This window comes from Arvicanthis niloticus, chromosome 11 (genome assembly GCF_011762505.2).
Source record: "Arvicanthis niloticus isolate mArvNil1 chromosome 11, mArvNil1.pat.X, whole genome shotgun sequence".
In the NCBI taxonomy this organism is placed as follows: Eukaryota; Metazoa; Chordata; class Mammalia; order Rodentia; family Muridae; genus Arvicanthis; species Arvicanthis niloticus.
Window position 1 is genome coordinate 55,901,212 of NC_047668.1, and position 12,608 is coordinate 55,913,819.

Sequence of the window (12,608 nt, forward strand, 5' to 3'; positions counted from 1 at the left end):
TATGGATCCTGTACTAAGACTGGTACATGTTCAACACTCAATAAGTATTGCTGTTGTTAAAGACACACTGCACTGCTGGTTGGCTCTCTCACTGAGTCACAGATTAGATTAAATACGAGGAAAACAGCAGACTAGATAAGTAGGGTAGAAGATGCCAGTTTTCAATACAAGGACGGGAAGTCCTGTTCCAGCTGCAAATGTATCTACCAAATATAACATTCACCAAGAGTTTCACTGAAGCTAAATTCATACATTCAGTGCGCTCTAGTGTGCCATGTTCACAACATGGCGCTGACTCACAACCAACAAATACTGAGTACTATGCTTGGCATTTGAAAGATAATGATAAAAATACCAACAAAGGAAGAGTGGGAGGACACTGTGTCTGTGTGTGTTCCTGCTTGGTGGAGGTGGCAAAAACCTTCTAGCACCCAGGAGGGAGAGGCAGGTAAATCTTTGTGTTTGAGGCCAGCCTGGTCTACAGAGTGAGTTCCAGGACAGCCAGGGCTACACAGAGAAATTATATCTCAGGGGAAAAGAAAACAAAAACAAAAATCCTGTATGTAGTTCAATGATAGAGCCCTTGCCTAGTATACCAGGGTCCTGGGTTCCATCCCTATTCAGCACACAGGAGGCTGAGTCAGGAGGATTCCAAGGTCAGCCTGGGCAAGATTCTGTCTCAAAACAAACAAACAAAAGTCAAAAAAACCTCTCAGGGGTTGGGGGATGACAGGAGGTAAGAATGCCTGCTGCACAAGCCTGAGGCCTGAGTTTGAACATAAAAAGCCAGACCAGTGGGGACACATTCTCCTGTAACTCCGGTGTTTTAGTGGGTAAAAACAGGAGGACCATTTCCATGGAGCTACTAGCTGTCAGCCTAGCTCTAAGTCCAGTAAGAGACCCTGTCTCAAAGGAATAAGGTAGAACATGGTAGAGTGGGACATCCAACATTACCTGGTACCTGCATGTTTGCACACCTACACACATATGTATACATATACCTCTGCATTTCTTCCTTCCTGCCACTTTCCTCACAGAGAGACTGTAAAGATTTTTAAAACGTGCTCTTCTAAATAGCAAATTATTTTCTTTCTTCTACTTATATCAACCATCTGCGTCTATCTGTTCATTTAAGGGGGTAGCTTATTGGCAAAAAGGAAACTTTATTATTTGTTATGGTATGTATATGGCTGTTTGGCCTGTGTGTATGTCTGTGTACCATGTGCATGCCTGGTGCCTGCAGATGCCAGAAAATAGTGTCAGGTCCTTAGAAACTGGAGGTACAGACAATTGTCAGCCACCGTGTGGGTGCTGGAAATCAAACCCTGCTCTTCCGAAAGAGCAGCCAGGCCTCTGAACCCAGAGTCATCTCTCCAAGCCCTGAGAGGCATTTTCTAAGAATGCTTCAGTTCTGTTGGCTTTCGCAGTGGCCGGCAGCTCTGGTGGCAATTCCATTCTGTGGACCTTCTTGAGACTTGCAAGTGCTAGTTTTTCATTGGTCAGTAAAGCCCCATTTTCTCATTAGTACAAGGTAGGAATCTAGAAAGCATGTGGATTTTGGGGCAGGGTATGAGAAATTTCTAGAATACAATGTACCTATGAGTGTCTGGCTTCCCACATTAGAGAAGAGGCTTCTCTGTGTATGAAAAGGTTATAAGTAGTTGGCTGTGATATCTGCCAAGAGATATGAGACTTTGGTGGCCTCAGATCAAACAAAATGCTACAGATCATGACATTTTTGTCATACGTTCTCATGTTCAAGAAATTAATTTTTCTCGTGTATTTATTTCCTCTGAGAGTGTCAACAGGAAAATGAATGCAATGGTTTCTTTAATACTGAAGTAAAGCAGATGACTACATTTAATTCCAAAAGCAACATAGAGTGTCATTATTTTGGAAGTGGGTGGACCCCTTAGCGTGTGAACAGCTGCCTCTGACTCAGTTCCTCCATAGGAATTGTCTCCTTGTTTTGACCAGAACAATTGATTTTAAAAAGACCAAGAGGCAAAAGTATAAATTTAGGACTAAAAGTAAGCCAGTCTGTCCATTCTATTCCACCATTAGTCAACCTAAAACAATTGATTAATTGATTATTACTCAGTGCGGCCATTAGCATTAGCAGGCGTGAAGGGCTAGATGTTTGTATGGGTACAGGAAGTCAGATGAACAGCTTAGAATTGGAATTTAGCCTGGCAAGGCATATTTCTGTTAACAAGCAGAGTCAAGCTAAGCACTGTGGCTCAGGCCTTTTATCACAACACTACGAAGGGGGAAGCAGGGGGCTAACTTGGACTATCTGCTGAGTCCCTGCCTTCAAAATAAAAAGTCTGAGACCTGAATCTGCCTCAAGTCTGATTCAATTCATGTTCCAGTTTAGATTTCCTCCTTTAAATGGGAAATTATTTTTTTTAATGTTCCCTACTCAGAAATGAAATTAGTTTGAGGAGAGAGTGGAGATGCATGGGTAAATGGAGAGAGAAATCTCTTTTCCTCTGGACCCTCTGGGACTCCTGAACTAATTCCCCAGAGCCTCTGCATGAATGTACTGTGCAGCCTGCAAAACAGGCAGTCCCCAGGCAGCGCTGATGTAGCTTCTTCAAACCATTCTGTGTAAGTCACTCTCAGCAGCACAGAGGATCCAGCAGCTAAATGAGCATTTCTTCCTGGAGCTTGGACAACTTACCAGTGGTTACACCACTCCTGACAATGGCAGCCCTCTCCCCAACAGCCATCAACTGCCACTAATATCTTGCAAAGCAGTCTAATGGGTAGGAGCAAGAGCGCGCACACACACACACACGCACACACACACACACGCACACACACACACACACACACACACACTAATTTTTAAAGGGGGGAGTAAAACCAAATTAATGAAAACTAAGAGGTACAAGCTGGGCTTGGTGCCATATGCCAGCCACTCGGGCTGCTGAGGTGGAAGGGTTTCCATTTTGAGGCCAGTCTGAGCTCCATAATGAGACTGGTACATCAAGCAAGCAAACAGAAAGTCAGGGTGGGATTATAGCTTCTTGGTAAAGCACCTGCTTAGGATGTACAAGGCACTGGGTTCAGTTCCCAGTTATACCACCACCACCATCAAAAGAATAGGTACAATAGGCAAGTTAATAGTTTATATTCTTTACTAAACTATAAAGCAGGAGCAAAGTTCCATCTCAAAACAGGCTTTTCCGTGTGTTGGGGGCGGGGAGGGGCACTCCACTTACTATGTCCCAGGCTGGCCTGAATCTCAGCTTTCTGAGTCCTGGAATTCCAGGATATGCCAATACACCCTAGAGTAATATCTTTATAATCTGTTGCTTCCCACTATCCCACAGCTCTGTGGCGCTGTGGCCTTGTGAGTGAGGACCCCTTCTTGTTGATTTTATTCATTTTGAAAACTCCATATCTGAGCCCACCGCCATCCTGCCTCCTCCAGTCCTGGTAATTACTAATGTAATGTAAACATCTTTTCTTTCAGTCCTCCTCGCCCTCTGACCAATATGAATGACACCGTGGTTAGCCACTTGTCCTCTGGAGTGCCCACTCCCACCAAGAGGTAGGTATGTCTTGTACCTCAAAGCTGAGGACAGACTTCTGTCACCTATTGTGCTCTCAGAAACAAGGCTTGGACCAAGTGCTCAGCTGGACAGGAAGGCCGACACTCTTACCCCACTGATGGTCTCGTAATATCATTTTCTGTTTGTATTCCGCATCCCATTCTGACTCTAATCCAGCTGTTGACATTCAGCCCTGGTGAGTGCCACAAGTGGAAGTGCTGCTGTGACCAGTGGCAGTGTCAGAGTAAATTAGGCATATTTGAGATCTTTACTAACATTAAGCACAATTTAATAATCATAAGTTTCAACAATTTTGTATTTGAATTTTTAATATCAAAAATAATTTCTGCTTCTGATTATAGTCTGTAGACTGATAATTAATCTCTTATAAAATATTCTATTCCTGCTGGGTAGGGGTGGTGCACACCTTTAATCCCAGCACTTGGGAGGCAGAGGCAGGCAGATTTCTGAGTTCGAGGCCAGCCTGGTCTACAGAGTGAGTTCTAGGACAGCCAGGGCTACACAGAGAAACCCTGCCTCAAAAACAAAAAACAAAAAAATTCTAAGTCATTCTGTATATGGTTCATAAGCACTTATGTAGAAAGCCCCAAGACTTTCAGTCTTAGTTATGCAAAGAATTTGCTTTAGGGTCCTTTAAGGAATGAAAACTCGAAACTCCTTTCTCTTTTTTTATTTAATTTTTCTCTTGTTCACAGTTCTCTTAGGCAGACTTAAAAGAACTATATTGAATGGCATACTTTCTATTTGATTTAAGCTGTTCTATGACCAGAGCAATACAGAAACTCCCTCACGGGCACAACCATTAAAGAATTCTTTCAACAGTCATCACTTGAAAAGGAGGAAAAAAAAAAATCACAGACATTCCAATTTACCCAGCATGACATCCCATCCATCCTCCCTGGAAGAAACCAGCACCACTTTGTGCCATATGTGCTGAGTACTTTGTGTTAATGCAGCTGTAGAAATAGGATCATCCTAGTAATAATTTGACTCTGTAGATGATCCTGAAGGCAGGAGTGGTTGGTTGTTCTTATTGGTTAAAAACTCCTAGAGTAGCGTTTCCCAAACCTGCAGAAGAGAAGAATTCCCTGGGGCACTTGTTAAAAATACACATTTCAGGGACCATGTCAGACTCAATGAATCAGAGTCTCCAAGAACAGGATAGGGAGAGGTTGTGTATTTAACAAGTCCTCCGAGTGATTTTTGTCATCAAACCAATTTGGGGAATAACCTTAGCAGGAAGCAGAGGAGCTGGCTGCCAGGCTCCCTTAGAAAGAGGACTTAGAGACTGAATAAATCAGTGACCTGGTGAGACAGCTCTTGTCTGTGTGGAGACCCAGGACCTGAACCAGGTAAGACACTGCCTGCTGCCTCCTGAGGGCACTTCTAGCAGGGAGCAGCCATTTGCTGGAAGCAGAACCAAGTATGAAGGGACGAGGCACTTGAGTTTGGATCTGGCTCTCACCTAACTTTAGACATGTTTCTTTAGTTCTTTAATTTATGGGGCCGATGATGACATCTACCTTGTGAGGTTTGCATGAGGACTTAATAAACTGCCTATATTATTTTAGCGGCAACTGGAGTAAAAGACCCAGTGAGAAAGACAGAGAATGGGTTACAAATTATGTCCCCAAGGACCCAGAACAGCCACCTGCCCTATCCTCAAATATATATATAATTTAATATATATTATAATAAATATATATTATATATTTAATATTATATATATTTTCATATATAATATTATAATTATATATATATATATATATATATATATATATATATATATATATATATATATATATTTTAAAGGCCATAACATTTAAATCCTATATTCTCCATTGAGAGTATTCTTACTTCAAAACTAGAAGACAGGGCAGGTTATTGAAAGAATTGAGCTTGGAAATATTTGTTAGCTTTAGTAACTTCACGTGCTGAGCTTCACCTGGTTAGCTTCACCTGGTTAGCTTCATCTGAGTTTACTAGTTTTGCTCCTCTGCATCACCAGAGTACCTGAGAGCTCAAAGTCAGGGGGTACTAGGTTAAGATGCTAGGCTTTCAGTGATCCCAGGTGAGTTAGCTGCAGAAGGCCATCAGACAGAGAGTGTCTTTCTGACAGTGTTTTATTGCTTGGGAAGATTAACAGAAGGGACTCTGTACTTACATCAACCACAGACATTTTCCCAGACAAACCATAGGCTTGCTGTATTTTACCCAAGACCCAGCTACCAGGGTCAGTCTTAAAATTATGACTGCTATTTTTTAGAGCTGGATCAGACAGTAGAATATATTCCAGATTAAGACTTTATTATAAAGTCAGCATGTCAGCTGGCATCTTGGTCTGTGTGAAATTAGTCCTAGAGCAGACATCACAATGTATCCATGGCAACTAACAGGGCTCTGCAGCTTGGAGAAGCACAGCTCAAGAGAAGCTGATATTGTACCCTGGGTATATAGAATCCAAGGAGGTTTTCATGTATGTCCAGCAGGAGGTTATGAGGTGTCACCTGTATAGTAATAGTACATGTGGCTTTTCATGGTTCCAATGACCCAGGAGTCTAATTGCAGATAGTGTGTTTACTTTTACAAAGCTCAGCAGAAATAACTATGCTCCTGTGAAATCCAGGTGCACAGTATGTCTTCCCAACATGAAGTCTGGTGCTACTGAGGCAGGAGTCCTGAATGGGACAGTGGTTCTCTCTCTCTCTCTCTCTCTCTCTCTCTTTTTTTTTTTTTTCGAGACAGGGTTTCTCTTGAGTAGCCCTGGCTGACCTAGAACTCACTCTGTAGACCAGGCTGGCCTCGAACTCAGAAATCCACCTGCCTCTGCCTCCCAAGTGCTGGGATTAAAGACATGCGCCACTACTGCCCGGCATCAGTAGTAATCTCTTTTAAATAAAAAAAAAATTAAAAATATAAAAAAAAAAGCAATTTCAGATCTTAGCACGAAGTATAAATCACAGACAAGATCACACAAGAAATGTGTGATATGGTTTTAAAAAATGGGAGAACATTTTAAGCAATTTGGTTTCCAACTTTTTTTTTTTTTTAATTAATCAATTTACTTTTTTTGAGGTAAAGTTTCATGTATCCCAGCTGGCCTTGATCTACCTCTTGAGTGCCTTCACCACACTACTTGCTTTGTGGTTCTGGGGAGCAAAGGCAGGGCCTCGTGCATGCCAGGCAGGTACACTTCTAACTGAGTTACAGGCTGATCTACCTTTTGTAATAGGCAATGCATATATGAATGGTTTTGACTAGAGTTGTCAAAAATAATACTATATTAGCCAAAATAAAAGATACAGGTGACTTTTTAAATGGAAAAGATTCTGACTGTTTTGTGAGAGGCTAGAAATTATATTCCTGGAAGTTTATTCTCAGTGGATTTGTTCTTTGTAATATCCTCAAATAGGGGCAGCTGGAGAGCTCAGTGGTTAATCATGCCTACTTCAAAATCACGAGGACCAGAGCTTGGATCCCAACATCCCCTTAGGAGTCTGGTGCCATGCACACATCTACCTATAGCTCGAACACTGGGGGGTGGAGACGTAAGGACCAGTGGGGCTTGCTAGCTTCTAGGCTAGCTCAGAAAACAAAACTCCAGGTTCAGGGAAGAGACCATGCCTCAAAGGGATAGGTAGAGAATGATAGAGAACTCTGGGTACAGTCTGGCCTCTGCTCAAGAGCACACAAGCACACGGATGTACACACATGCATGTGAGCTTATATACACACTTGCTCTTTTTTTAAAAAAAAGATTTATTTATTTTGCACGTGTAAGTATTTTTCCTGCATGCATATATATGTGCACCACATGCATGCCTGGTGCCACAGATCCCACAAAACTGTAGTTACAGTGTGAGCTGCCATGTAGGTGCTGGGAATTGTACCCAGGTCCTCTAGAGGAGTAGCCAGCACTCCTAACCACTGAGCAATTTCTCCAGCTCCACACACTTATTCTTAAATGCATATAAGACACATGTATACTTAGATGCACACAGATCAACTTTTGGTTTTTCAAGACAGGGTTTCTCTGTGTAGCCCTGGCTGTCCTGGAACTCACTCTGTAGACCAGGCTGGCCTCGAACTCAGAAATCTGCCTGCCTCTGCCTCCCCAGTGCTGGGATTAAAGGCGTGCGCCGCCACTGCTGCCCGGCAACCAACTTCTTTTTAATTCTCTGGATATTTCTACAGCTAAAAAGAAATTTTGTCTTTGCCTTCAACTAAATAGCGTCTTTTATTTTCTTTGGATTCATTAGAATAACAGATTTAAACAATTTTAAAACAGGTTGAAAAACTTTGAAAATGTAAAAAAAAAAAAAAAGAAAGAAAGAAAAAAAAAGAAAAAAGAAAACCAGCAAGAAGTTTCCTCTCCTCTTCACTATGCATTCTGCTCCCTGGCCTGCTTTTTCCTCAAGGCTCAGCATGTAGATTGAGCTGGTGCACAGTTCTTCACTGTTCTAATTACCTTTATCCACATAGATGTGGGAAGCAAGTTAATATTTTATTTCAAATGTCTTTACAATTTTAGCTTTAATTATTTGTGACTATTTCATTGCTTGTGGTTCTATAAAAATTTCATGTGACTATACAGCAACAGAAAAAACACCTGAAACTTTTATTTTGTACATTTGGTTGATATGAGTTACAGCTTCTTATATTTCAAGGGTTTTATTGCTTATTGTTTTGTTTTGTGTTACTGAAACAGGTCCTTGCTGGCCTGGACTACACTGTAGTCCAGGTTAGCCTCCAAGCTCAACATCTCCTGCCTCTGCCTCCCAAGTGCTGGGATCACAGGTGTCACAGCACAATGGTCAGCAGATTTCAGGTGTTCAACCCTAACTGTAATGGGTACAAACCCACAGAGCCCAGGCAGAGGGAGAGAGGGAGGGCTGGACTGCACACTGACCTCAGCATAGGACACCACCTACCACTTACCTCCGTCTCTCATCGACTGTCAACACTTTTCCTATTACTGCTGGCAGATAGACACACATATACCATTGGAGCAGATAGTCCTGTGCACACCAGAGCCACGACCCTCCAGGGGCCATGCTTCTCTACCTGTGATTTGTGAAACATCCAAGGAGGGATTCTTGGGGCCTACATGTGTCACTGCCCATAAAGGGTCAAGGCTTTGATATCTGCATCATCAAAGCAAGGGTAGGAGCATTTCTTTAAAAATAATAAGGCCATATTATTAATAAATACAAGAAAGGACAAGGTCCTGGGAGAGAAAAGCAATAAAAGTTGCTATTCCATGCATAGTTATGTTCATGTGTGTACACATATACATGTACACAAACACATACACACACACACCTTCCAAGACTTGTTTCTGCTCCCAGGCTTTTTCTCCCATAAGGCAACTCTGTGCAACTATCGGTGCCCTCACACCTTTGTTTCCTGGGCCCTTCCTGCCTCCTGTGGAAAGTGCCAAGATGAGGCTATCCAGGGTGAATCCATTGGTCACATCAGGTCTGAGTGTCTCTTGGTGACCCTTCAATCCTTTAACCTCGTGTACTAAATAATATACTCTTTTTTTTTCTCTCCAAACTATGCATTTTAAGCTTTTTCTCCAAATGATGTATTTAAGGCCTGCAATTAGACTTAGTGTGGTGCTACACTACACACCCGTTATCCCAGCACTCTGGAGGCAGAGAGCTGGGAGTTCAAGACCAGTCTTTACATGAAACCCAGTCTCAAAAAAACAAAATCAAAAACCTCAAACATGCCTTTAATCCCAGCACTTAGGAGGCAGAGGCAGGCAGATCTCTGTGAGTTGGAGGCCAGCCTGGTCTACAGAGTGAGTTCCAGGACAGCCGGGGTTACACAGAGAAACCCTGTCTTTAAAAGGAAAAAGAGAGAGAGAGAGAGAGAGAGAGAGAGAGAGAGAGAGAGAGAGAGAGAGAGAGAGAGAGAGAGAGAGAGAGAAAAGAGCAAGAATTAGTAGGGTTTCAGAAAACAACTGGCTGGTTTGCATTCTTTGTGAAAAGCCCTCCAAGTCAACACAGGAATTATGCTTTTTTTCTTCAGTCTTCTTTTAAAAGACAGAAAAGCATAGTAATTAAAAATTAACACATTATCAGAAGAAACTGCAGGGCCCTCAGTGTTGGCAGGTGCCCAAAGCCATCCTGGGCAGCCTGCCAGTTTTCAGCCTCTTCTGGGTTGGAATTAGATTCCATTTCCATTTAAGATTTAAGGTGGACTTTTTACCAATTCTACTTCATACTGGTACAAACAGACAATTTTAATATTTTCAGACAGATACTTGCAAACATGAATTTGAAAACTTGCAGCTGACAGCATACTAACAGGTCCTTCCTCTGGCTGGGCTGATGCCGACATCACGTCTGAACAGGTTGTGGCCTCTCAGTGTGGAAGGAACTGGTGTGGACTACTACTCATTGTTAAATCCAAGCTGAGAGGCTCTGGGATGGTGGGTGTGGATGGCAGGCTCTGGAGAGTTTGTTTATCGGTCAGCTGAGGAAGAGGAACGATAATGTTCTGGGTTTCTTCTTGGCTTTCATTAAGGTAATTTTGGGCAAATATAGGAGGGAAACTTGGACAAGAAGCCAGCAAGCTTATGCTGAGTTAGAGGTGTTTGTGGGACACCCTAGAGTTCTTAATACCTAATTCTTCCATCTACCAGCAAAGGGCATGCAAATACTTAAATCTAACAAGAGACCCGTGGATGCTGTGCACACACTTTCTTCTTGCTCCTCTCCTCCTTACCAGGCATGTTGTCTCTGCTTTCTTTAATACAGGTATGATCTCTCCCTCCCTCCCTCCCTTTCACCCTTCTTCCCTCCCTCCCTTCCTCCCTTCTTACCTCTCCATCCAACTCTGATTTCTTTTTTATTCATTGGTTGGTTTGGTTTTTTGAGATAGTCTCATGTAGCCCAAGCTGGCCTCAAACTACATAGCTAAGGATGATTTGAACTTCTGTTCTTCCTGCTTCCACCACCTAAGGGCTGAGATTGTAGTTACGCACCTCCATGCCTAGTTTATTCAATTCTAGGGTATGAAGTGGGACTTCTTATATATTATGTGAGTGCTCTACCAACTGCTACATTCCCAGCTGCCCCACCCCCTCACACACACTTTCCCACAATTTCCATATGCTCTGTAGCCCCTTTATTGACTTTTCTCTTGCCTCCTCCTAAGAAGCTGCCTCCTGGCTGCTGCTCTCAGGTGCCTGTGCTGGGACTCAGCCTTGCACACTATAGAAAGGTCCTGTAGAGGTGCTGAATCCCTCTCATCCAGCTTAGACTACTGTGCTTGCCCAGGGATGTGCCCCTGTCTTAAATAGCCAGCTATTAAAACATTCCAGTTTGCTTTATCTAGTGAAGCATATTCAGAGTCAGTCAGAGCTGTGGCCCCATTTATCTTTTCAGGGAGCTTCTGTCCCCACCTCAACCCCAAGTTAGTCATTTCTTTGCAATCAGAGAGATTTTTTTTTTTCTGAAATTCAAGTCTAATGGTGTTTCCATCCTAAAAAGAACCTTGCAGTGGCAGGTTTTCCCTGGTTTGTGATAACATCATTCCCACGCTAGCCATCCTTCTGTCTTTATGCTCACTGCACAGCCGTCACTAGTCACTCGTTGGCCACTAGTTGGCTCTTAACAACTTAGAATGTGGTTAATATGACATGGGAATGACTCTTATTTCATTTTAATTAATTAGCATTTAAAAACAGCTACATATGGCTGGTGCATGAGGAAAAGAAAGTTTTTTTTTTTTTCTTTGTTGTGAGTTTCATTTGTGAAAATGTTTGCTGTGGTCAGTGTGAGATAGAAGTCACTTAGTGACTGGGATAATAGCACCTCATCGCTTCATCAGTGAAGGTGGGTGATGCTGACAGGGCTCTGAGAAGTCTCTCTGTAGCCTGGCCGATGCAGAGGGCCTGACCAGCCATTTGGCCCATTTGTCTTTCTCCTCAGGTTCTCCTTGGACATCTTTTTTCCTCATTGCTTTATATTGGAGTAAGGGCCCAGAGGCAATGAATCAAAAAGCTGTCTTTCTCTAATTTTTTGTTTTTGTGAATGTTTGGGTTCTTTAAGAAAAATCAGGGTTGGTGAGGTGGCTCGGTGTGTAATAGTGCCAGCTGTGCGCCCATAGAACCTACATTAGGACCCCAGCAGCCTTGTTAAAGATCCACATGTGGTTGTGCATACACCCGTAACTCCAGCATTGTTGGGGGCTCCATTGGATACAGGAATATCACTAGGCTTGCTCGCTATCAACTGAAGGAGACTCTGTCTCAAAGGAATAAGGCAGAGAATAGTAGAGCAGGTTACCAGACATCTTCCTCTGGCCTACACACACACACACGCACACGCACACGCACACGCACACGCACACGCACACGCACATGTATCTTACACACTGTCGCTGCACAAAATAAAAGTAAATTGAGAGAGAGAGACAGAGACAGGGACAGAGACAGAGAGAGACAGAGACATCCAGAGGAGGATATTCTGCCAGCCCATCTCCCCACATTGACGTTGTATTTCTTTTAGTGACAGGAAAAAAATTTGATTTGGCCACAGAACTGTTTACGGTGTCATGGATGAGACCTATAGACATTTTTCTTTCCCTGTCGAGATTGATTGGAGTCTCGGTATTTGAGATGGTTGTGTTGGCCACACACTGATGAATTTTGCCATAGAGGGAGCTCCCTAGACCAAGGGTGATCTGCAGCTACTCCCTCCTACCAGATCTACACCGCTGCTCTGTGTGTGTCCCTATGCTGTCCCATTTCCAGAAAGGCTTTCCATTGAAGTCACTGGGTATTTGGGATATTTGGTACGGGGTTTTTTGTTTGTTTGTTAGTTTGTTTCATTTTGTTTTGGACTCTTAAAGTTTATTTTACATATAGGAGTGTTTTGCTTGCATGTGTGTAAACCATATGCATGCCTGTCATCTACAGAGGCCAGAAGATGGTGTCAGGTTCTCTGGAACTGGAGTTACAAACAGCTGTGACATCATATGAGTACTAGGAACTGAACCTGGGTGCTCTGCAAA

At 42.8% G+C, this 12,608-nt stretch overlaps 1 protein-coding gene across 8 annotated transcripts in view; it reads left to right on the forward strand.

Annotated features, from left to right (window-relative positions):
* Nucleotides 1-12,608, forward strand: part of Dtnb (dystrobrevin beta) — a 195,132-nt gene that overhangs the window by 125,327 nt on the left and 57,197 nt on the right. For all 8 annotated transcript variants that reach the window (XM_076942210.1, XM_034513843.2, XM_076942214.1 and 5 more), the window contains exon 10: nucleotides 3,482-3,559. In XM_076942210.1, coding sequence (XP_076798325.1) covers nucleotides 3,482-3,559 — 78 coding nt within the window. The remainder of the gene's footprint in view (nucleotides 1-3,481; nucleotides 3,560-12,608) is intronic.